This window comes from Podarcis melisellensis (genome assembly GCF_964234715.1).
Source record: "Podarcis melisellensis genome assembly, chromosome: 9".
NCBI classification, from domain to species: domain Eukaryota; kingdom Metazoa; phylum Chordata; class Lepidosauria; order Squamata; family Lacertidae; genus Podarcis; species Podarcis melisellensis.
In genome coordinates this window covers 50,419,465-50,445,496 of record NC_138541.1, presented here as the reverse complement: position 1 = coordinate 50,445,496, position 26,032 = coordinate 50,419,465, and the positions used below count along the sequence as shown (strand labels likewise).

At 42.2% G+C, this 26,032-nt stretch overlaps 1 protein-coding gene across 1 annotated transcript in view; it reads right to left on the bottom strand.

Annotated features, from left to right (window-relative positions):
* Positions 1 to 25,718, bottom strand: part of SNX25 (sorting nexin 25) — a 51,033-nt gene extending 25,315 nt beyond the window's left edge. The window contains exons 1-6 of the mRNA XM_081926347.1: positions 24,825 to 25,718; positions 15,349 to 15,433; positions 12,782 to 12,998; positions 7,707 to 7,879; positions 5,225 to 5,411; positions 3,817 to 3,887 (exon numbers count right to left, since the gene is read on the bottom strand). Coding sequence (XP_081782473.1) covers positions 3,817 to 3,887; positions 5,225 to 5,411; positions 7,707 to 7,879; positions 12,782 to 12,998; positions 15,349 to 15,433; positions 24,825 to 25,316 — 1,225 coding nt within the window. The 5' untranslated portion in view covers positions 25,317 to 25,718. The remainder of the gene's footprint in view (positions 1 to 3,816; positions 3,888 to 5,224; positions 5,412 to 7,706; positions 7,880 to 12,781; positions 12,999 to 15,348; positions 15,434 to 24,824) is intronic.
* Positions 25,719 to 26,032: the final 314 nt, after the last annotated feature.

Below are 26,032 nucleotides of genomic sequence, written 5' to 3'. Positions count from 1 at the left end.
TCTGGAAAAATTCAAAATAAAATGCAATCCTATATATGTCTACTTTGAAGCAAGTCTCTGTGAGGTATAAAGAACTTATACAGAGTTGCAGCCTGGAATGCTGATCTGCAGGAACTTATTATTTTTTATTGAATTTATATACCTTCCATTTTTCCTTCTAAGCCAAATAGAACACTATAAAAATTAATACTATAAATACTATAAAATTTACATACAGAATCAGAAGTGGTTTGAAAAATACACAGTTCTCAGTTGCTGCACTCCCCTGAACATGGGACAGTAGCACTGTAAGCTCAGGGTCTGCCACAAAATTAAGTAAATATTTATTGATTTGATTTCCATACCGCCTTTCTCCCAAGGCACTCAATATGGTTTACAATTTGAAACACTAAAACAAACACATTATATAAAACATAGAGTGGCAAAGTGATATCGGGCCAACTGGTAGCCAATGGTATGTGCCTGGGCTGCAGATACACTAAGCAGAGAAGACCTTTTTAAAAAACTATTATTACTTTGTTATATAAACTTTTTAAAAGTATTTTTATTCTTTAGAAGACACAGGGAGAATTATTTCAACAGCAGCCCATAGTAATTTCACAGGATGATGGAAATTGGAGAGAGCTCCATTTTCTTTCAAGGAAGGAAGGGAGATGTGCAATCAATTCTAAAAGCTGCACGGAAAGGCTTTGTGACACACATTCAGTGTTCTTTGCAGCAATCTTTCTAATCATGCTGAGGGGGTACTTAAAAAGGACGTAATGAGAGAGATTAGTTGTCAGCTTGTCATCCTAATGGCCATTTGCTGCAAACCTCAAGCAAGCTGCTATGAAGAGAGAACACTGACGCATTTTTGAGGTAAGGGATTCTTACCTGCAGCTCAGGGAGAGGGGATTTCAGAGGGGTCCACATTCTAGTGGACCAAGTAGCAAAAAAAGCAACAACTTGGCTTGCAGCAACCCTTTTTTTAAATGAAGAAGTAGTAGTACATTGGTACCTCAGGTTAAGTACTTAATTAGTTCCGGAGGTCCATACTTAACCTGAAACTGTTCTTAACCTGAAGCACCACTTTAGCTAATGGGGCCTCCTGCTGCTGCCGCGCCGCCGGAGCACGATTTCTGTCCTCATCCTGAAGCAAGGTTCTTAACCTGAAGCACTATTTCTGGGTTAGCGGAGTCTGTAACCTGAAGCGTATGTAACCTGAAGCGTATGTAACCTGAGGTACCACTGTACAGTCATACCTCGGCTCCTGAACGCCTTGGAAGTCAAAGATTCCAGCCCCCGAACAATCGAAAACCGGAAGTGAGCGTTCCAGTTTTTGAATGTTCTTTTGGAAACCGAACGTTCGACTGGGCTTCCATGGCTTCCGATTGGCTGCAGGAGCTTCCTGTAGCCAATCAGAAGCCGTGCTTTGGAAGTCAAATGTTTCAGAAGTCGAACAGACTTCCGGAATGTATTCTATTCAACTTCCGAAGTACGACTGTAGTTAAAATGTTATTAGCGACACTAAAAACATCCAAGGGCACCATTTACTATCTCAGCACAGACCCATTGAGTCTTTAATAACTCTATTCCTCAATACGAATTCTAGAAACCTGATTCCTGGACCTGGAGAGCTAAACCACAGTAGTTTGAGTACTGGTGATTATAAGGCTGGATTACTGCAATGCACTCTATGTGGCGCTTCCCTTGCATTTGGCCTCTAAAATGCAGTTAAGTGCGGAATGCTGCAGTATAGTTGCTGGTACAGTGAGCTTATAACACCTCTGCTCATTTGTTACCAGGTCATGGTCAAGGTGTTACTATTGGCTTGTTTGTTCCGATTCAGCTGTAAACAATGCATTTTCCCAGGAAAAGTGGCAGGGACAAACTCTGCTTGGACCTGTGCCTACAAATCACAGCACAAACGGAAGTCTGCATGAGCCCGAGCCCAAACTGTTTGGACATGTATTTAAAAATCAATAGCCCAGTGTATGTATTTTCTGCTTGCTAGCAGAAATGGATTCTTGTTGGGTACTATTTCTTTATTTTATTTAATGAAACGTATATACTGCTCAACTGCAATAAAACCTCCAAGTGGTTTGCAAGAAATATTAAAATTATCAGAAACCTTTAAACAAGAAATGGAAAAAAATAAAATACAGTTGTACCTTGGTTTTCGAACAGCTTAGTTCTCGAATGTTTTGGCTCCCGAACACCGCAAACCAAGAAGTGAATGTTCCGGTTTGCGAACTATTTTTGGAAGTCGAACGTCCGAAGTGGCTTCTGTGGCTTCCGATTGGCTGCAGGAGCTTCCTGCAGCCAATTAGAAGCTGCACTTTGATTTCCAAACGTTTCAGAAATCAAATGGATTTCCAGAATGGATTCTGTTCGACTTCCAAGGTACGACAGTAAAAGATAATTAAAATTAACAGTACAGTAAAAAGAGATTAAAATACATCAACATCTTGCCTAAGCAAATGTTATAAGCAAATGCTGAAAAAAGTACATTGAGGGTGCCTCCCTGATTGGTAGAGCTTAAAAGACTGATTTCTTATAAGAACAAATTGAGTATTATGTGGGAATTGTAACAGTCCATGCCAATTCCACAGATCAAAGCAGCTGAGTGGGCACATATGGGATAAGACGATACTGCAAGTAAATAGTGGGTTTTCCGAGGGAAAGTGGCGGGACAAAAGAAAAACGTCCGGACCCATGCCTGGAACTCATCGATCTGAACCTACAAATCACAGCACAAACAGAAGTCTCATGCCTATTGTGTAGCCTCTCCACTCAGTATCTTATGAAATGGTCTTTCCAGTAAATGAATATATTCATAAATATCTCGCTCTTTGCAAAGGGAAGTTAACAACAAATACTGTTTATATTTTGCCTTTAGTACTATTTCAACATTAGGCTTTTTATGCAATAAATAACCTATTTCAAGTAACCCATTTCAAAGCATGCCTTTAGAAACAGGAACAAAAGAAAGATAACTAGAGTATGTAACAAAAATGGAACAGAAAATTACGCACTTAAAATGAAACTGAAGTAAAATGAAGCATGTCAGAAACCCATGTAAGGGCACACAAAAACATTCAAATGATTTTGGGGGATGAGCATGCTATTCTGGGATTCTCACTATCCCATTTATTTATCATTATTCATTAATCTTCTATTATGTTATTTATTTGCCAGTAGTGATATTGGCAGTGCATTGTGCTTATCACAATGGATTGCCAGAGGGCAAAACCCCACAACATAAAAGTCTGCCCTTTCGTCCCCAAATAACTAAAGTGGACAGATGTGAGAAGTGAACCAAAAAGCAAGTAAAATGTACCAGTCTTGAACAAAGGAACAGTCATCTCAGTAAAATAAAAATGATGTACGTGAAGCAAAACTGAAATGGATCAACCAACATTTAGAATGATGGAAAAGTTTTGAATGTGGTTCCATTGTTGTTGTAGAAAGCTGAAGGCTAAGAGAGGCATGTTTTCAACCAGCCTTCATTTTTCATCAAACGAAAATACTTTGCTTAGACTCTCTCTGCATGTAGACAAATTTGGCATAAAAAAAAATGGCCATATAGGATATACATCATTTCAAGATGGTAAAAGAGGGCATGCAATATTACACAGTGGTATCCCCCTCGCATTTTGCAATGTAGCCTCCCCGCTATGTTTGCTTTCCTTATAAACAAAGTAAGAACTGTATTCTCATTTTACAGATGGGATAGCTCAGTTGGTACAGCATGAAACTCTTAATCTCAGATGGCCATGTAAAGAATTAGTTATAAGTTTTCTAGTTTTAAACACCTCCCGAAAAGACACAACTTACCTTTTTGCCTTTTCAACTGTGGAAAGCTGCCGATAGTGGTTGCTTGAACTATTTCCACTAAAATCTGATACCTAGTTACAAAGAGAAGAATACAATCAGATCTTTTTGGCTTCGTGGCTAATAGTACCTATAAGCAACAATGAAAGGAAAGACTTTTGAGTGAGGAGTGGAAGGGCTGAGCAGAGTTTTTGGTTTTATGCAGTACAGAGGATAGGACATTTTGGATTGGTTTAATGTTTACACCGACATCTCTACTACCAAAATTTAACATGCATCCCTCCGAAGTTATTATCACCATAACGGATTATAACAGTTATAACTCTCAGGGCTGTCAGACTGTAGCAGTTTTCAGAATATTTTTGTAGTCATGTATACAATAATTAAAGGATTAAAAATATTACTAAGATCAGAAATCGTATGTTATCTAAATGTGTGGCTTACAGAAAGACTATAATCTTGCAATTTTGATTCCTGCCCCTCAGCTGAATAAGGAAGACGCCCCCCCCAACTCATGCAAACCAGAGGAAGGGGGTGTTGATCAACTGAGGGACATGGGAAGCTGCCCACCCCTCAGCTGATCAAGCTCCCATGCTGCTCGAGCCAGTGCAGTATGGGGCTGAGCGATGTATCTCATCTGCTTCTGAAGAAGAAGTCCAGATACATTTCACACATCGTGATATATCAGTAGATTGCAGGATATAGCTGCTGATGTATCACGATGTTAAAATCCAGATATCACCCAGACCTAGATTATATATCTGAGCCTCCCCCTTGGTCTCCCAGAACACACAGAGAAATGAAGTGGGCGGAGCAATGAGAGAAGACAATGGAGCCTTCGGCTGCTGGGGAAGGACTCCGGGGAGGAGAAGGGACCTTCAGTCCTCACAACTGATTCATTGGGCCAAGACATACTGGGAAGGGTTGTGGTGACCACTAGGACAGAGCTGTTTTGTTTCTTTCAATAAACAGTTAACTTCACTGACATCGAGTGCTTTATTGCTGACCTACGCCTGCCTCCAGCTCCTGTCAAGGGTGAAATGAAAAAAAAAACCCCAACAATATGCACAGAGGAAGAAATAAGGCCATGCATGCAATCTGACTCCTGTGAGAAGCCTCAGGAACTCTATAAGCCATCTGGATTGGCCATGCCTGGTATAAATCCTATGAGTGTGGCCTATTCCTGTGAGTTGAATAAAGCAAAAACACCTGCCTCCAGAAACACTGGGCTGGAGAATACGCACTTTGGATATGGGTCATAGCATAGCTACCCACGGCCTCAATTACCTGCATGCCATAAGTACTAACTAGAACATGCCTGTTCTCTCTCTGATACAGACTTTGCCCCCAATTCAATGAATGCCAATGAACCTATTTTGTGTCGAGTTTCCTATAAACAAACATGGAATACCTTAGTTGTTTGAGGAACTCAACATCCGAGTTGCTGTTAATAAGCTTGATGAACTCTTCGTAAGAAGGAGCATATGTGTAGGCTCTTTTGTGATGCTCGTTCACCTGTTCCCGGTACTCCATCTGGACAAGCAACATTTGGTTGATGTAGTTGGGATCACTCAGGAGCTCTACCATGGGTTTCAGTACTGAAGTTTTAAAAAAGAAGAACGCGGCACACATGTAATGCTGCAGACATCTTCATCGAGGGGAAAAAACCCTGTACATTTTGCACTAAACAATATTAGCCTGAATTTATGGATACCAATGAACCACTTCTAAATGCTGGTGTTACGTCTATTTCTAAAATTCTTAACAGCTTGATCTTATTTACTTGGACACAAATCCCAGTGCCCAGTGGGAAAACTGTTCCCAAGAAGTGTGCATCCCATTGTAGCCTTAAATAACGTTTCCTAAAAATAGCTGGAGGTGACACACAACCTTAGAAGTTTATAATCACAGGAGTTTGGAAATTCAGTCTGTTAAAATACTGTTGCTTCATGCTTATGAAGTATTTCCTAGAACCCTGAAAAAAAATAGGAGAGCAAGCTTTAAATCTTTAATTCAATCCATTATAGCTGTAGTTGACTGATCAGCAAGTGCAAATTTTAGATCAGAAGAGCTGCAAATTAAGAGAATACTTGTTTTTATGGGACTCTTTTGGATTGATACTTATCCTGACACCATGGAGAGCCCCTGACAGTCACTGTAGACCACTGGTCTTCAACTAGTGGGTTGGGTGTGATCCAATGTGGGTCACAACAGGAGAACTAGCACCATGCAAATATATGGTAAAATGTTAAGAAATAAGTTCCCAAATGCATGCTTGTGTTAAAAGTAGAGCCTAGATCTGAAAAGTTTAGATAGCTGCCATAGACAATATTGGCCAAAATGAACCAATGATATAAGACAGCTTCCTTTGTTCCTATGAGTAAAAGAATGAAAACAAAAATATAAAAATTTGCCTCTTTTTCTAAGAATTAATGGTGGTTTTTATTTATTGTAAATCACGTAAATTTGTTTAATGTCTCAAAGAGACAGTTATACTGGGGTTTCAGTAATATACTGAAAATACAGTGGTACCTCTAGTTACAAACTTAATTTGTTCCAGAGGTCCGTTCTTAACTTGAAACTGTTCTTAACTAGAGGCATGCTTTCGCTAATGGGGCGTCTTGCTGCCACTGTGCCACCGGCACACGATTTTTGAATTCATCCTGGGGCAAAGTTCTCAGCTTGAGGTAACTCTTCAAGGTTAGCAGAGTTTGTAACCTGAACCGTTTGTAACCTGAGGCGTTGGTAACTCGAGGTACCACTGTACGATGTTTTTATATATGCTGGAAGCCACCCAGAGTGGCTGGGGCAACGCAGTCATATGGGCGGGGTAGAAATAATAAATTATTATTATTTTACAAATATAACCATTGGAAGGGTAGGTGATTAACCAACTAATCAGGGTTGGTTACCTGATTAGGGTAAGCTGATAGCCCTACTTAAAATTAAGTCACCTTTATTTCTAAATGAAATAGACATTTCCATTTATGAGTTCCAGAAAAAAATGCCATATTAGATTGTAGCAGCAAAAAGCCTGTGACGCCCTGGAGACTGACAGGTTTATTGTGGTACGGGCCTTCGTATGCAACATTCATCTCATGCACCTGATGAGTCAGGCTGCCTTCAGTCTAATTGTATGCCTGCCCTCATTGCATGAAAGCCTTCACTGTGGTACACATCAAGAAAAACGTGCGGCTTTTCCAGTGGCTAAAATCTGTAGATCCAAAGAGAGATCTCCTGGGCTCCTCTAAAAAGCTATCAGAACAAGCAAGATGCAATAAAGTCAATGCATGCACAGGAAGGGTTGCCAAAGCGGCTCCCACAGGTTCCACTCCCCTTGCTAAAACCAGGCTTCAAAAAAACATCCCATTGGTGTTGTGATGCTTGCTGAGTCGCAGTACAGCTGTACCTAGGCTCCCAAACGCCTTGGGGGTCGAATGTTCTGGCTCCTGAACGATCGAAAAACTTTCGGAAGCCGAATGTCCAACGGGGCTTCCACAGTTTCCGAAGCTCCACAGCCAATCAGAAGCCACGCTATGGTTTCCGAACGTTTTGGAAGTCTAATGGACTTGCAGAACAGATTCCGTTTGACTTCCAAGATGTACGACTGTATCTCCATGGTGCCCACAACAGTTGCTGCAATTTGCAAATGTGCCCACAGGCCCCAAAAGACCAATAACCCTTGTTGAGGAAATTTTAATCTGTTTCTACTATTTTAACTTTTGTATGTTTTGACATAGGGATGCAATTTTTTCTTGCTTTTCTTGCTTTTTTGTGAACTGCATTGAGGTTTCTTAAGACTCAAGCGGTGTATAAATTTTATGAAATAAATAAATAAATGTGCAGGCTGATTTTCTAATCGTGAGCAAACGCTTGACCTGGCCTATAATTACCTTTTGATGCAAGTATTTCGGCAAGGACTATGCGCAAGCTCAGCGACCGGGCATCCTTTGAGGGCAGAAGACAATACACCAAAATTTGAGAACATGCTTGCAGGAATCTTGCTTCTTCATCAGAGTTCCTCAAGCACGGATGCAATAAAAATGGCCGTGGCTGCTCTTCCAGTCTAAAGAGGAGCAGCAGAAAGTTAATCATCCTCTAGTCATCACTGCTTGAAGATTCCCGAACCATAAAAGAAGAAAGCCAGCTACCTATAAAAACCACTGCCCTTGTTGAATGTTACATGCAATATATATATATATATATATATATATATATATATATATATATATAGTTACAGTATGACTTAGTTGTACATTTCCCCACAGGAAGCCCCTCCCTTCTTCTTTATTCGTTATAGAAAGAAAAGAAAAACAGCAATTTAAATCACTTGGACTTTGCAATGTTAACAAAGTTATGAACATTTCTGAATTTCCTACACACACACACACACACACACACACACACACCTGTGGTTTCACAACACTATGCCATGGTGAGGTTTAGTAGTTTGTGGGGACAAGGTTTATGGGGACAAGCATCAGATCTCACGTCCCTGTGTTCCCTCCTCTAACATGTCTGTGGAGGAATTTGAAAGGCTTCACTTCAGCTTTATGCAATCTATTGCTTTGAATAAACCAGACAAACTTTAAAAAGCTCAATGAATTGGTTCAAACAAACATATGCAAATGTATTTTTCAACAGCTCCAATGTCTATTTTACAGAATTTCCATACAAAGCATTTATCACAGATTTTCAATTTGGTCCATCTTGTTATTGAAAAGCCGTCAGCTTGCGAGGGAGCTTGCAATTGTCAGTTTGAGGCCTGCTTTGCAAATGCCGTATAAAAAGGCCCAGACCAGGGCTTCATTTCCATTTCCAATCAGCCAGTAAAATACTTCCAGCGTATGCTTGCATAAGAGGGCAAGTATGCAAACATGTACTGGATAAGTTTATCTTAGCAGGTGTTTCAAAATCCTTGACGCAGCTCTTGCAATAAAATGCATGCAAGAAAGTATTCCATAAAGCTCTAGCATTTTCAGGCAGCAGGTGATGAGTAAAAGGAGAGACCTACCAGGCACAAAGTACAGCATTCACAACAAAGACAGAACAAAATCAAACATCACCTAAAATAAAAATCATTTACAGTTCATGAAACACACCAGCCTAGTTGAGATGCAACACCAAACCATGGTTTAAATCCAGTTTATTGGGAAAAGCAGACCTAAGTCCTGGGTTCACACACTTCCCCTCTGTCTCAGTCTTTGATGCGTGAAGGGAGGAAGTTCCAAGTTTCTATTTGCAGTTCAAAACAACCCGCAGTCCTTATTCAAAGGAAAGCTATAGTTTGTGCAAACCACAGTTAGATCAAACTGTAGAGTAAAAGACATTGAATTATACATTCAGTTTCCTTTCCCCTAAATAAACCCTGATAGGTAAAGAAGGCTGTCCGTTCCTCTGAGCCCACCCACAGTTGTTTTCATAGCAAAAAGAGACCATGTAACTTCCCAATCACTGGGACAATCAGTAGGGTAGGAACTGAGCTCAGGAAAAGCACAGTGTAGGGGACACTTAGTCCAAACCCCTGACAAATTATTCAGAGCTGGCTAAGCATTCTCAATCAACCAAGGCTTTCTAGCCAGTCTCTGGAGGAACAATCCTGGACCAAGGAGAAGTAAGAAGCAGGCTACTTGTCTTCCCTCATCCTGCAAATTGCTCTGACTTTGCACATTGCACTCCATTGTCAAAAATATATTTCCTGAATGCACAAGGACAGCCTTGCAACCTCGGGCCACCATGGCTTGGAAAGAAGGATGGTGGGGCCATTTTGATACCTTTATCCAGTTTTGCAAAGGAAATGGGTCTCTTACCATTGGCTGAGACAAGCATGCTGAGAGTGGCATTTTAAAAGGCATTAAACGCCAAAAATCTGTTTAGAAAGTAGGGTAATTGATCAAGGTGTGCAAGTGAGAGTCTTTTCCATGGAAACCTGAGACCACATTCATGTTAGCCTCCTATTAACTCTAATTGCAACTTTAAAAAAATAAAAATAAATCCTGAAACCATTTTGGTTCTTCATCATCTTGACAGTGTTAAAGGGGCTCCCCAACAGGCAGGAGATAAATCTGAAAGATGTTTACGCTGCAGTAAATCTAAAAAGACATTTTTCACAGGACTGTACTGTATATCTACCAGGGCTTCCACACAAGTCTGCAGCAAACTGCTAAGTAATTCACAAGGGAGCAGAAGTGGCTGTACATCTCTTTATCTGCATTGCCTCGGCTTCTTAAGAGATTGGCAGAATTAAAGCAAGTTTGATCTGCTAGAACCCTTTTCCGGGGGAAAAGGTATAATTTAGGGCACTAGCAAGAAAACACAAATCCTATAGATATGGATGTTTCCGTTTTGTTTCATTTGCTAAGAGAGAGACCATCTAGCTACCAAGTCAGATATTTCAGCTTTTATTTCTTAATTGCTTTAATATTTCTGGCTGGCCTTAAGACTGCTATTTGCAAAGAAAAACCCTCTCATGTTTCCCATGTCTACCACATGCATTAAAATGATTACTGGAAAAGCTGTTAACAGAAGAGGAGAAAGAAAAGGGCAACAGCAGTAGTCTTACCTATCCTTCAACCTAGTTTGCAAGGTATGTTTGTTCTCTGCATTTTCCTGCAATAGTAGTAGTAGTAATAATAATAATGATAATGATAATTTATTCCCTGCCCATCTGGCTGGGTTTCCCCAGCCACTCTGGGTGGCTTCCAACAAAATATTAAAATACAGTACTTTACCAGGCTATCAACGGCAAGTTAGCAACTTGCAAGTGATCCCTCCTGAGAGTGTAAGCAAGAGCAAAGAGTGTGCCCAAGTCACATAAGCTAGAATGAATGTGCAACTGGAACAAACTCATGTCTTGATTCATTACCTGAGTCTGTCAGAAAGTTAAAACTAACTGCAATTCAACAAAGTGAGTAGCAAGTGTTAGGTTCTCATAGGTAAAACCGGGAACCATGGCAGGCAGAATCAGACTGGCAAGCCAGATGTTCCCCACCACTGCACTAAACATTTGCATGGATTTTAAAACACAATGAAATCCTGTTAAGTCTCCATGTTTTAATTCCCAACTGGGCATTCAATTGTAAATATCTAAAAGGGCACATATGTAATATTACTGTGCTATACTGGTATCCCAGCAAGAAAGCTCAAAGCAGCTGCCCCATTTTTAAACACAGAACATCCTTAAGAAGTAGGTTATGCAAAAGAAACATCTAGTGCCTACTTTGGCGACATTTTTATTTGCGCATACTATAGTTTTAGTCCTGCTTATCCTTTTTACCTGGCTTTTAAGATCCTGCTGCCTTTTAATAACTGTATTTTTGATTATTCAGTTTTGTTTTATTTATATTTTAATTGGGTTTTTAAATTTGCATTTTCCTCTTATGTGAATCACTCTGGGAATTCATACTGAAGGCTGGAATAAAAATAGGTCAAGGAGCTTTCTTTCTCTGCTAGAGAAAGCCACATAGCAACCTGGTTCTTAATCTATTGCATCAAGAGCATCTCCAAGATAAACAAACAAACTGAACAGGAGGTCATGCAGTGAGCTTCAATGCCACATGGAGATCTGCCGCATCCCAAGGACTCATATATACCAGCTACACAGCTATTAACTGGCCACATTCAATGTGCAACAGGTGTGTGTGGGGGGGAATACACAGTTATGTTCCAAAAGGATGTAGTTCAAGAGATTCCAAGCAGTCGCCTAGCTAGCCCATGGGTCCAACCACACAAATATACTTTAATTTGGATTGTGTGGGGGGGGGGGTTTAAGATGCTGCTGCTGCTTCCCTGTTTGTTGTGGTTTCTGTTAATCACCTTTGCCAACTAGGTACTGCCAATGACAAGGCCAACCGAAACTACAAGAACAAAGAGGAGATTCCCTTTGCAAGAACATCAGCTTTCACAATATACTTCCCATGCCTATGTAGTGAACACACCCAAGTCAAAGGGATTCAGTTCCTAGTGCAAGAGAAGTGGGCAACAAATATACAACTGCAATCCATGTCTGATAACACATCAGTGGCATTATTCTCTCTTTAAATAAATAAATAAATACTCTTGCCAAGTTTTGCTTTCTGGCAACCTCCATAGCCCATCTTTAACTGAGATAAAAAAAGGTCTTAAATGACCCCACCCCAAATGCTGAATAATAATAATAATAATAATAATAATAATAATAATTTATGTATACCCCACCCATCTGGCCAGGTCTCCCCAGCCACTCTTTGGGTGGCTCCCAACAGAATAATTGGTGAAGTTTATCATTTTTAATACAGGACAGAAAATATTTATGAGTTTGGCCACAATTCTAACCTTGATGGGAACAATGCCTTGCCGTGCACACGGCATAGAAGGTAAACCTGTAACATATGCACCAAAACAATAGAAGTTCATTATACATTTAGGTAGGAAAAGGAGGGTCCATATGCCTGCCAGAAAAGTAGGATCAGGCCTACACTTCCCATTGCCTTTCTGCTACTGACCAGGGCCTGTTCAGCTCAGTAGACTAGACACAGGCCAACCACAATGTATGAGGGAGCAAGTGGCACATATAGTCTCTGAGAGGTTTGACGTGTATTGTGACATACAAGCCAAAAAAGTTAGTTATCATTGCTGTTTATCGTTGTTTCTGTTGGTGTTGCCTCAAAGGAGGCTTCACTATTCTTCTTCTTCTTCATCATCATCATCATCATTTGTATTTATAGCCCATCTTTTTCTCAAAGCAGCTCAAAGTGGCTCCCTCTCCTTGTTTAATCTCCACAACAACCTTGTGAGGAAGGTTAGGCTGAGAGGCAGTGACCGGCCCAAGGCCACCCAGTGAGCTTCACGGCCGAGTGGGTCCTGGTCCAGCACTTTAACCACTACATCACACGAGGTCTCTCAATACAGTTCAAACACAAGCAAAAGGGGAAGGGGAGAATAGCTAAACTAAAATGGAATCAGGGTGTTGTGGGGAATATGTTTTTACCTGGAACTGGCTGCTTTAAGGTCACAAAAGTGGGTTAACAAAGCTTTCACTACATCGCTGCAGACGACTTTAACTACATCAATGTGACTGAGCCTCTGTCGCAGCTGCTTGGCAACTTCCCAGAAGTCTTCGGATAGCAGGTGGTACAGCTGTCCCTCGTCTCTGCTGAGGTGACCATACCAAGATAAAATGTAATCTCTGTAGCTGTAGTCAAACACTGAAACCAAAGCAACACCAAAGATGAAGCAGAATTCAGTCAGGAGCCATGGGAAAGTGGGTTGGGGGGGGGGAGTACTGTTATGAACAACTGGTGCTTGAAAACATTGGCTGCTTGCACCTTCAGCGTATAGCATTCTCCCAACTTTCAGAAAATATGAAAGGGATGATATAAGAAAAAACGGCCTTGAAAAAGCTTGCTGGAGGTTCACAGAGTAAGACTGCAACTGCCATTTGCCAGTCACCTTACTAGAAATCCTAAATAGCTGCCTATAACTATAAGTAAAAATAAAATACGGTAATTTCCCACAGATTAATTTAATTAAGTACAACTGATAAAACACACTGTGTCACATGAAAACTAAGCTTTATTTTATTAAACTATTAACTACCTAGCTCTATCATACCTTTTTGGTTCGTCATGCCTAACTGCTTTATAGTCACATGTAAGTAGACACATCTTACTGAGTTACAGTAAAAAGCCTCATGCTGTTCACTAAGACAGCTGGGTTGGTTCACCTCCCACTTTTTTTTACATCTGTTACTTCCACTTTCACAGGAATGGCAGTTTGCAGATTTAGATGCAGCAGCAAATTAACAGACTTTGCCAGAGCAGTTACCTGATTAAGAAGAGCATGTGAAGCGGGGACAAGAGGCCACACAGGTGCAACACTTGTTCATGTAACAAACCTTACATAACATTAGAGGTGACTGAACCCACTATCAACTGTAGATGGGCATGCAATACAAAGTGTTGGCTGGTTTTGGCTCCAATGTAAATCCATGCACTTCTACCCACAGCTCCTTAGCACCGAGCCTCCTATCTCTGGTTCACTGTAGATCTCAACCCATGCATAGCAACCACACCAATTGCCAACATTGCATGGCTGACTCTTCCTGCCTCCACAATTAGAATGCTCATGGTTAAGCCCCATGCAAGGCTACTCCCTAGCACTGCAACACAGCCTTTGCAATTCAGCATTCGTTTACAGACAGAAGCTCTCTAAGAGACAACAAGAAAATACTATCCTTTATCTGCTGGCAACTCAACCTAAGCCGTGTCTTCACTCTTTTTAATTAAATTATTTGGATACTGCCTTTAGAATATCATTCCTAGGCTGCACAATACATTTTATAAAACAGAGACACACTTGGGATATATCAGCATTCTATATTCTTTTGATGACAGGTTCCTGAGTTTTAAAAGCCAGCTATTACAGACTTTGCTTGATTGAATCACATCTCTTACCCGCAGTGTTTGTCCTAACTGCCTGCCTACTCCAAGAAGAAACTAATGCAAGAGAAGTGGATCCTTGATCATTTTCAAAGCCAGCAGCACGGTTCTCCAGTACTGAATAGGTGATAATTTTAAAAAGGAAAAAAGGAGGGGGGAAATAGACCATCTTGGCTGTGAGTCCTAGAAGACCTGCTCCTTGTCTTGCAGGACGTTTCCGCCTGGCCTGGGAGGGCAGGGCTCACTTCAACTACAAAAACTGAGGCTGCTTTGTTTGAGGTTTTTTGTTGATGTTGATTTTTTTGTATATTTATTTTAGAACTTCTTACAATTTATTTATTGGAAATTTATTGGAAATTGTTCATTTTGGTTGCGTATTTTTTAATGCTTTCTTTATTGTTTATGACTACTTTTGTTATGTTACAGTTCTGTATTTTTTCGCATTGTAAGGCACCTTGAGCAAGATTTGAACTGTGGAAAGTTATGTATGTATGTATGTATGTATGTATGTATGTAATCAGTGCTATTTTTCTAGCAAAAGAGGTGTCGGTGAACTTCTCCCTTGTTCTCTTAGAATAGCAATAGCATCCACCTGAGACATGCAGGAGCTGAACTCCGGTGAGCTTTGGCTGGAAAAAAGCCCTGCATGTAATATAAACCTCCAAATGTAGAAAGGAAGGAGCCAGGTGTGCTCACTATGAAGACTACTGTTCATGTTTATTCGAGTAGTCATATTCTGCCTTGTCCAATGAAGCTTCAATTTGTTAGCCAGCGTCCAGCCTGTTGTGTGTTTCCAACTGCAGTCCCCCATGCCACCTCCAACTCTATTCCATAGGATCCCCTGATCTTTCACAGCTGAAAGGGAGAGTTGAGACCAAAGAGCACTCCATTCTGTTAGGGGAAGCCCATTAATGGATCCAACCACAACCATACATCTCCTTTAAACAATGACAGCACAGTTACTGACATTCAGATTCCATGCTACTAGTTGTGCAACCTGAATGTATCCCAAAGTACTGTGGGTGGGTGTGAGGGAGGGTCTTAAATTTTTATTTTACAAAATCCCATGGTGTGAAATATTTTTTTCATCAAATAACTGATTATCTTTGAGTCCTACCTTCTTTCAGAGCTTTATCCATGTTATGAGAAATCATCAGTCTCCTTGACTGGACAGATTCATGTGCGTTTCCAGATAAAAGAGTCTGAAAGAAAGCAAACATGCACACACCTAAGACATGGATGAATGCAATATTTAAATAATGACATTTGATTGTTAAATCCAGCAAAGCACACACTACGTTCGAGACATCTTGCCCAGCCTTACGAACTAACAGTGGTTTAAAAAGTAAAATTATTTCCAAATCTGGGGTTTGCCAAAACTCCGAGCCAGTCTCCTGACTCCAAAAGTTGCTCAGTTTCTTAAATGACCAATCTGAAGCGAGAAAATTAAGTTATCATTTGCAAATAAGGACATGTAAACTAATAAGGGAAGAGAACCATTCATCTCCTAGAAATGTCAACCCACAGCAGATTTGACGGCCACAGTATGCAAGATAAGAATACAACCATATAAATGAAGTCACAAGGAGTCAACATTCAACATTTGCTGCCAACACGAAAGGGGGACAAACATGATCGGAATCAACACCTCACCTAGGAGGACTTCTTATACAGCTGAATGTGTCCAATAAATGTGAAACTCCACAGATAAAACCATCTCCCTCAAAGCTTCTCCATCTCCAGTGACTCTAAAAGCAACACTATGCAAAAAGGGTGATTTAGTTGTTCACCCAAGTTAGCAGCAGTATTGTCTTTGAAGTGCAAGATGACCAGCAACACCTTTAATCACAACAACCCTCAGAATAGGTATTTGCAGCTTCGTTTAGATGGTGTGAGGCAAGCCACCATGTCATAAATCACATTACATACACATACAAAAATGCAACATATATAGTATAAAAAAAATTCATCTGTCAAAATATTACAGATACTAAAAGCACCACTCCCATCCTACCTTGTTTCCTGAAAAACTACCAGATGTGAGGTAATGTGCAAAATCTGTGATCAGGATCTCCCTTTTTGTTTTGTTCTAAAAGTAGCAGCTTGGGGAAGGACTCGAATTCGGCTGGGACCACTATAGTGGGGAAGGGGGGGTGAGTGTCATATATGGTAGCAGGTGTAGGGCAGGGCTTGGCCAAAATGCCCTAGTGAGCCAAATGGGGAGTCTTGACAGGTCAAATTTGGCCCATGGGCTGGAGGTTTCCCACCCCTGTGCAATATGGAATGAAAGTGCTCTACATGGAAAGTACGGCCTCTCATTTCATGGGCATGATGTATACGCTGCTAACTGTATACTCAGCGTACAGTACTTTCTTCTTATGTACACTTCTGAATCACACTCAAGGGTTATGAACATATGAAACCACTTTATACTCTCATGCCATTGGCCCATCTACCCCCATACTGTCTAGTCCAACTGGAAGCTCTCCAAAGGCTCTTAAAACCAAAACATTAAACGCCACAATATAAAAAAAGCAATTACGAAAAGCAGCAGAAATAAGCACACACAGCATAGCCTACAAGAGAGGTTTTACTAAGAGCATTTGCTTGGCTTTGAAATGCCAAGCAAAGCACCATTCCCCATTTGGGCTGGACCATCAAGTAGGGAAGGTCCTTTCTCCTGCGGCCACCTGCCATGCCACAAATGTAAAGGGCACTGAAAGAAGGGCCTCATATGCTACAGTGCTAACCCTACTTTCCTAAGTCCCATTGAATACAATAGGACTTACTTCCAGGACGACATGGTTGATCTGTACTGTTATTGTATGGCAGGTACGTGTGGAAATGAACAGTTCTACTGGCTTCAAAAAAGGTCTAAACTAGGTCAACAAAGGAGCTATGGCCCTCTCCGCAAAGCGTTCTCAGATATTCAGTTCAAGCAACCAAACACAGTTCTGTGCATATTTATCTCTCCCTCTTGGCTATCTTCAGTCAATGAAAAGAAACAGAAAAACCAGCACCACCAAGAAGCCCATCAACTATTTCTAGGAAATTATGAGGAGGAACAAAAACAGGCATAGCGCCAGGAACATAAAAATAATGGACTGTCCACAAAAGAAACATCTTATTTCACTCTAGGGCCCAAATGAAAAACTCAGGTTGTGAAGGAGCAATACTAGATGAGTCACACATGCTTAATGTTAAATATTGAGGCAATTAATATTTCTCAGTGGATCCTGCCCTCTCACTCTGGGTGTCAATTACTGCCAGATTTAAGTTTTATAATGAAGAGTTGCTGCTTCTAATAACATTTTGGTATTAGTTCTCGGGCCTGTTTTGGATAATGATCCTCTTGGCCAAATAAGCGGACATATGAACAAAGATTTTGCCTGTGCCCACAGCCCTTCTGTTGTAGAAGCAATCAACCCAATAAGACTCTAAATAACTAGTATTTCCCATTTTGTACAAACTGGAAAACTACGGGTTACTAGTTTTCAAAGAAGCCAGGATGTAAAGCCAACTTCAACTATGGAAAAAGGCTTCTATGTTGATTACTAATGCTACAAAGGAAGGACTGAAGGGGGTATATATGGTGGGCAAAGGTTTGTTCCTATCCAGGGCTTTTTTTCCCAGCCAGAGCTCACAGGAGCTCAGCTCCAGCACCTCTCAGGTGGGTGCCATTGCCATTCTAAGAGAGAAACAGAGAAGTTCATAGTAAGTTCTGGCACCTCTTTTTCTAGAAAAACAGCACTGCTCCCATCTCAGCTTATTAAACTGAAATATATGGCCTATTCTCAGATTCACATACACAGGAAGGCCACTTTTGTGTTGCTTTAAGTACACATGTCTTAACTGCTTCCTAATCATTATTATAAAATGTATTATTATGATTATTAATTAAATTTGCATACCACCCTTCCCCCAAAGGCAGTCCCGTTGCTCTGTCCCAGCTCCTGCCAACCTAGCAGTTCGAAAACATGACAGTGCAAGTAGATACATAGGTACCACTGTGGTGGGAAGGTAAACAATGTTTCTGTGTGCTCTGGTTTCTGTCATGATGTCCTGTTGTGCCAGAAGTGGTATAGTAATGCTGGCTGTATGACCAAGAAAGTTGTCTGTGGACAAACGCCGGCTCCCTCAGCCTGAAAGTGAGACGAGCACTACACCCCATAGTCGCCTTTGACTGGACATAACCGTCCAGGGGTCCTTTACTTTTTTCTTTTAGCTCACAACATAAGCATAAAATGTAGAGTACACATATCTTCTATTTGGACTGGGATCTAAAAAGCTAATGTAGGGATATTTTATGCTACTTTAGGGATACTCAAGAGATTTCTGTTGTTGTTTTTAACACCCTCAGATCACCCTCTTCCAAATGCTGTATCACAAAAGTCCCCTCATTCAAAAACGATTTACTATGATCACACGGAGTTGGATGTTCGGATCAAATGAGCCCACAGCATCTGGGAATTAGTTACACAATTATCTGAATCTCAGGCTTGAATGACAAGTAAGCTAATATTGGATAACTTCCCCCTGAACCAAATAGCGGAGAAGCCAGGGTGTGGGTGGGTGTTACTTATTAGAATGAATGAACTCTGAATCCTTAAATAACATTTTTTAAAAAAAAATCATGACAAGAAATACCTCACTAGAAAGAGTACAGGCTTGCTGGGAAAGGATTTAAGCAATACAAAACAAATCTTATCGCATGGAACTGCTTCTCACTGACCTACAAGAGTGCTCTATTTAAAATGTGTTTACAGCAACAGAACTCACACCAATGTTGAAAAATTAGAACAAAAGGGGGGGGGCGTGGGAAATCTCAAGCCTGAAGGTCAAATGCTTCCCAGCTCTCAGGGCTCTCTCAAGGCCATAACTTTTCTCGGGCTCTGTTGTCTATCCTCAAGTGCTTTTGCCTGGCTGAAATGTAAAACAGAACTGTGGCAATGCCTCTTGCCTGTCTGGATAGAAAGATGTGTTTATGTGGCTGCACCCACCACTAGCATGCAATATTGCTCATGAAGGAATGTGTTCCTTTGGCTGAATAATGTTCATCCCCAACAAACTAGAGTGACGTTCTGAGTTCTGACTACAGATACTTCCATTACATTTTATGGATAATATTTATCTACTTGGATTATTTATATCCCACCCAGAACGAGATTCGCTAGGCTGCCTATGGTAGCAATAAATAAATAAAAGTTACAATACAATTAACCATAAAGACAAAATATAGTACCCTGCAGATAATAATTTCCGGTCTACGAAACACCCACAATTTGAAATGTTATTAAAATGTCTACAAATCAATCATTACACACACACAAAAACCCAGATTAATTACCCCTTCATACTTTACCCATTTGTGCTGTCAATAGTTCAAGAGTAGAAAACAGGTGGATTTTTCCATTGCCACTGAAGTTCCAAAGCATGTCCTGACCAGAGTATCAAGCATCCACCATGAGAAAACTAAGAAAATCCAGGTCTGGTCAACGCCTGGAACCTGTTGTGGGAACCTTAGAGTTCCAGGCATAGCTGTCAACGTTTTCCCTTTTTTAAGGGAAATTCCCTTATTCCGAATAGGATTCCTCGCAAGAAAAGGGAAAAGTTGACAGCTATAATAATAATAATAATAATAATAATAATAATAATAATAATAATTTATTATTTGTACCCCACCCATTTGGCGGGGTTTCCATAACACAGCTATAGTTCCAGGATGTAAGAAAAGTAGGAGAAACAACCGTAAGAAAAGAAATAAAAACCAATATTGGTCTGGTTGCCTGTAACAAATAAGAATCTGAACCAGGTAGAACATATTGTATACAAGTTACTTCCACTCTACACACATCCAGAGTGGAGTCCCCTTGATCTTAGCTAAAATGCCGAGAAGCGATGCGGAGTCCCTAAGATGGCTGGATGATGCCTTGAATGCCTCCTTCTGGCAACTCTTGGTGCCAAACAAATTGCTCTCCTTTCCTTTGGACCACATGTGAGGCCGGGGGGGCGTGTCTTGTCATCTGGGCATCCCAGGATAGGGTTGCCATATTTTGAAGAGCAAAAAAGACGATGCTAAGCAAATACAGTGGATGCTCAGGATGCACGTTCGCAACCCACAGCATCCGCAACCTGCAGCGTCGCGTCTGCGCATGGGCGGGTTGCGATTCAGCGCATCTGTGCATGCGCAAAGCACGATTTAGCACTTCTGCGCATGCACGACCGCTGAAGCCCAGAAGTAACCCGTTCCACTACTTCCGGGTTTCGACGGTCCGCAACCCAAAAAAACGCAACCTGCCTGAAGCGTCTGTAACCTGAGGTATGACTGTAAATGCAATTTGTCCCAAATTTTACCCCTGAAAAAGAGGACATGTCCAGGAAAAAGAGGGCACATGGCAACCCTAGCAGGACCTCCATGCAAACTGCCCAGGCTTGTGCTACAGAAATGTCACTTCAGTTATTTCACCCCCGGAGGCACACTCCATTGTCTCTCAAGATAGATGGATACCAATACCTGTAACAACAAATATGGATTTTGGAATTTCTCTTAAACACAGAGCATTCGCAACAAGTAAAATACCCTACTCTTTCGTGGTGTAAAATATCCTACTCTAAACAGCTTTTATAAAATGTTATCCATTTTCAGGGAACCTACTTCAGCATGCCACCAATGAAGAGCAAGCAAGCAAACAAACAAACAAATAAAACAGAACAGGAAAGGAAAGGAAAGAAAAGAAAAGAAAAGAAAAGAAACTAAGTGCTGCAATTATAGAGCCTTGGTCTGAGGGACTTTGTGATTTCCTTAGGATTTTCAACACTAGCTGTGTTTGAGAGCCACTCCTTGCCCTGACTTACTCAAATGGCAAAAAGGAAGGATGCTCCCTATTTCCCAGTCAGGAAACCAACCTTGTGCATTTTGCTAGTTACAAGATTGGCCTTTAACAAAATATCTGAAAATAAATGGGATATTGTTAAGGCCACCTATAAAACTGCACCGTAAATGTGTTGTTGTTGTTTAAAAAACCCACCAACAAAAGCATACCTGCCTGTGTCAGATAAAGATGGACAGATAGAAAGGTAAAGGAAAGGGGGAAGGATGCTTGAAAAGACTAGTAAAAAGGTAAAGGGACCCCTGACCATTAGGTCCAGTCGTGGCCGACGCTGGGGTTGCGGTGCTCATCTTGCTTTATTGGCTGAGGGAGCCGGCGTACAGCTTCTGGGTCATGTGGCCAGCATGACTAAGCCGCTTCTGGCAAACCAGCACCGTTTACCTTCCTGCCGGAGCGGTACCTATTTATCTACTTGCACTTTGACGTGCTTTCAAACCGCTAGGTTGGCAGGAGCAAGGACCAAGCAACGGGAGCTCACCCCGTCACGGGGATTCGAACTGCCGACCTTCTGATCGGCAAGTCCTAGGCTCTGTGGTTTAACCCACAGGACCACCCGCGGCGTCCCCAGAAAAGACTAGAGGTGCGTATAAAAGACCAGAGGTGCTTATAAAAGAGTGCAACCATAAAGGAGAAAAGCAGCATTTATAAGGGAAGCTCCACCCCTCAAAAAATGACAGCTAGCAGAGGCACATAAAAAGTGAAAGGGCTGTGAAGGATTTAATTCTACTGCCTACAAATGCAGGAGAATTTGCAATTGCAAGGTTACATTTCCGCAAGTAATCAAGAGGCTGCTCTCATCTAAGAATGTTATCTAGAGACAGAATCCAAGCAACAAGGACAAGGAACACCCACTCTTCAAAACTGGAAGGCAAAAGATAGCTGTTATCAATAAACTGCACATTAGGTCACACTTCAGAATGAAACCGATTCTAGTGCTAAAGGCCAATTAGCAGTCTAAGTATACAAACCACTAAGGATCCAAAAGTTTATTATATTCTATGACTATTACTTCACAAAGCCAAACAATAGTATATCCAATTAGCTCTTGCAAAAAGACAAGCAGATTAAAAAGTATTTTATGGGTCAGTAACTTCACCGGACTTTTTTTGCAATACCTTTCCTACATAGCTAGGACATGGACTGGAGTAATTTCATGGGGATTTTTTGAGTGTACTTCCAGTTAAGCTACGTTAGCAGATAAAGAACTAGCAGTTTGGTCTGTAATGATCCGGGGAGTAACAGCAGCTACCTGTGGATCAGCCCTCACATCCCATGCGGCATGCTTTTGGTGGCACCTTCTCCATTTTTACAAGGGTAAAACAAACAGCCTGCCATTTATTCCACCCTTGCTAAACAAGCAAGTATATTAAAGCCAAATAAAATAGTCTCAGTGGTTTGCAAGTGACGAGCCAAATCAATTCCAGTCTTGCAGCACAACAAAATCCATTGAGTTTGGAGGCCGATACCATTAGTGGATGGTTTAATAAATTGCCCAGATTAACGATAAGACAGCTCTCATTCAAAGAAGTTCCCAATTAAAACTGCAGGCTAAGGCAGGTTCTATGGAAGAATTTTTCCAATTACACACACACACACACACACAGAGAGAGAGAGAGAGAGAGAGAGAGAGAGAGAGAGAGAGAGAGAGAGAATAGATATACACATGGAAATCCCATTAATGGGGGAGATAAATCCAACTATATGCCTAGTTCCATTGCCAACAATGCAAAATAATTTTGTCTGATATGCAAGGCAGATGATATAATTAGTAGGTTTCAAATCAGTGTACATTACTACTATGCTTATCAAATCATTTTTCTGTGATTATAGTAGCTGGCTTGTGGTGGCCAACAAATCAGTTGACCCAAATCATAGACACATAAAATTCAAGGCACTTTCTGTCCAATTACAGAATAAGTAAAAAAATATTACAAGTTTAGCTTCTATTTATATGTGAGCTCTCAACCAAACGTTCATCTACCGTGCTTCACACTGATTATTCGCCTCTGGATATAATTTGTAAGAGTATACTATGATGTGCAACAAACACATCTGTCTATTCTGGTCCTAGGATACTACATGCAATCACAGGGTGGGGTACATTTTCCTTGAGAAAAGTAATATAGGAAAATTGTCGTGTATGAAGCAGGCTTAAACTCCTGTGTGATCAACATTATGAATTGTTTTCAGTAGATCTGACACTCTACAATCAAAATTAGCTGTGGCAATTCAAACACTGTTTCCCACCTATCCTCACAGCAAAAAAGGAATGACGGTTCTTCAGTACCGTATTTACTCGAATGTAATGCACATTTTTTTTAGCCAAATTACGTCACGAAAATTAGGGGTGCGCGTTCGATTTGATGGCACATATACATTCGCCAGCAAATACTTTTCTGGTTTCAAGGTTTTGGAAATTGAGGTGTGCATTAGATTTGATGACGAATTAGATTTGCGTACATACAAATCTGTGTGGGCTGCACCACTTCAGCTGGCATGGGTGTCTCAATGTAGAAAACTAGATATTCCGGAGCTGGTGAACATCTAACTTTCTACATTTAGGGAGCACAGGTGTGTGCGTGTTTTGGTATAGAGAAGAAATCCACTCTGCAAGCTCCCCTTTGTAGTGGTAAACAAAAGCTTACCAAAAGTAAGAATGAAGTGCAGATTCTTCAATGTCATCAAAATCCTGTACAATATGGTGCCTTCATCCTCATCTGCTGCTTCTCATAATTGGGCCTCCCTTTAATGGCACCCCCAAAAAACCACTGCCATATAAGCGGGCTGTGTCACCCTGCCTGTTCAGCCAGCTATAATATAAAAGCCAAATGGACAAAAGAACACCTCAAATTAAACAACTGAATAGGGAGATATGTTTGTCTGCTTTTTATTCATAAGCACGTAGTATTTAGGAACACACATTTGAAATTGGCCAGCTTCGCCTACTGAACCAGTTCTATTTATTTACTGTATTTCTGCATTGCTCCAAAGGGTTATCTGAGTGACACGTGGTTTAAATGAATAAAAACAGTGAGAAAGCAGTAACCCAAACGAAATACAACCATTGCAGGGCAGCATTAAAACCTATCAACAGCACACACTTCCTAGTGTTGCTTGTTGTTAATCCTACTTTGAACAAGTTTACCAGTATTAAGCTTGCAGGCCTGAAATAATCCTCTGCTACTTCGGGCACTGCAGCCAAAATAACTGGAGCAGCTGCACTGTCACTGCACAGGTGAATAATAGGAGACAGTCATCTTTCAGCAGGGAAGCGGGAGATGAAATTAGGTTTCAGGCCGCTAAGCAGGCACACGGGCAGTCCAGGCACACAGATTCCCCCCTTATTCCTATTTTGGTATGAGATATTGAGGTGGGGGCAGGAATCAAGCCTAGACCATCTTACACTTACTTGCTAAATAATAATAAAAAGACGCCTGGACTCCAGTCTACCTGAACATACTATCCCGGGAGGCCTACAGTTGAACCCCAGATGTCTGGGGAAGGCTGAACATCTCTGCGATTCCCAAGTCGGGAAGAAAAGATACTCTGTATGGGCTCAGAGGCACTGTCCACCCCACGGAGCTGAGAACCCAAGGAGAGAGCACAGTACACGGGCAACTCTGGGTTGAATGCACTCTGAAAAGAGTCTGGAAAACTTAATTCGGCGCAAGGCAAGGGGTCCGTGGCAGGGGCACTTGCTTACCACGGCAGCTTGCAGTAAGGGAGCGGCGTTTTCCCTGCCCGGGTAGCGGCAGTTCCAGGCAGCGCGGAAATCCGGCGGGGGTCTGAGACGGCCGCGGCTCCGGCTGACGAGAGCCAGCAAGGTGCCGACTACGAAGGCGCTGGCGGCGCAGGCCAGGTAAAGGGCCAGCTGGAGCAGCAGCAAGGCCAGGCTGGGCTGCCCGCCAGCCTCGGCCGCCTCCTCGCCGTCGTCGCCCTCCTTCTGCCGGCCCAGGTGGAAGAGGGACACCGCCAGCAGCAGCACCCCCAGTCCGGCGGCCAGCATGGAGCAGGGCAAGCCGCGACCAGTCGCCGCCGCCGCCGCCTCGTCGTCCTCTTCGGCGGCGGCGGCCGGGACGCTGCCGCTCCCGCACGACTCGCCGGGACTTTGAGCTGCAGGGGAGCCGGTGGCGGCCGAATCGAGCTGCCCGCTGCTGCTGGAGGGCACGTTAGCGGCGTCGGCATCGGGGAACATGCTGCTCCAGGCGTCTCCGGGAACCAGCGCATCTCCCGCCGCGGGGGCCCCCTCGCAAGGTCGCGTCCCCCCCGTCAACAAGACTCAAAGCCCCGCATGGGCGCAGGCAGCCGGCCGGGCTCATGCCCGGGATCCCCGAAGGGACGCGCAGCTACAGCGACGCAGCCGGGCCGCGAACAAAAGAAGCTGCTGCTGCCGCCGCTGCGAGCGGCTCTCTAGTTCATCGCATCTCGCGCAGCAGCCGGCGGAGGCCCCGCTGAGCCTGTTTGCGCGCCGCGGCGGCGAGAGGAGGAGGCGGAGGAGGAGGGAGCGCCTGAATGACAGCAACTGCTGGAAAGCGAGCCATGTGTGCTCCAGCGGGCAAGGCGGGGCCAGCCGCGTAAAGGCAGCGGCTCCGGGCCAGCGCTTACCTTCCTCCCCTTGGCTGGTTGCGGTGTCAATCTTAGCGCTGAGATTCGCGCAGCGGCTCCGTCCTGTGGGTTTTCGCTTCTCAGGAAAAGAAAAAGAAGTGCTCCCTCCAGCGGAAGTCTGCAAATCCTCCTGCGTTTTGCAATGCCTGGTTGTGATTTGAGAAGCATGCAAAATGCGCGTTTCCAGCTGCATCCTGCAACCCAGCTACAAGATAAAGGGTGATAGCAGGGCGCTTTCAGCACCAAGAGTTATGCAGCCCAACCCTATGCATGGCCGTGAGTTCACAGGGTTGTATTATTGGAAGG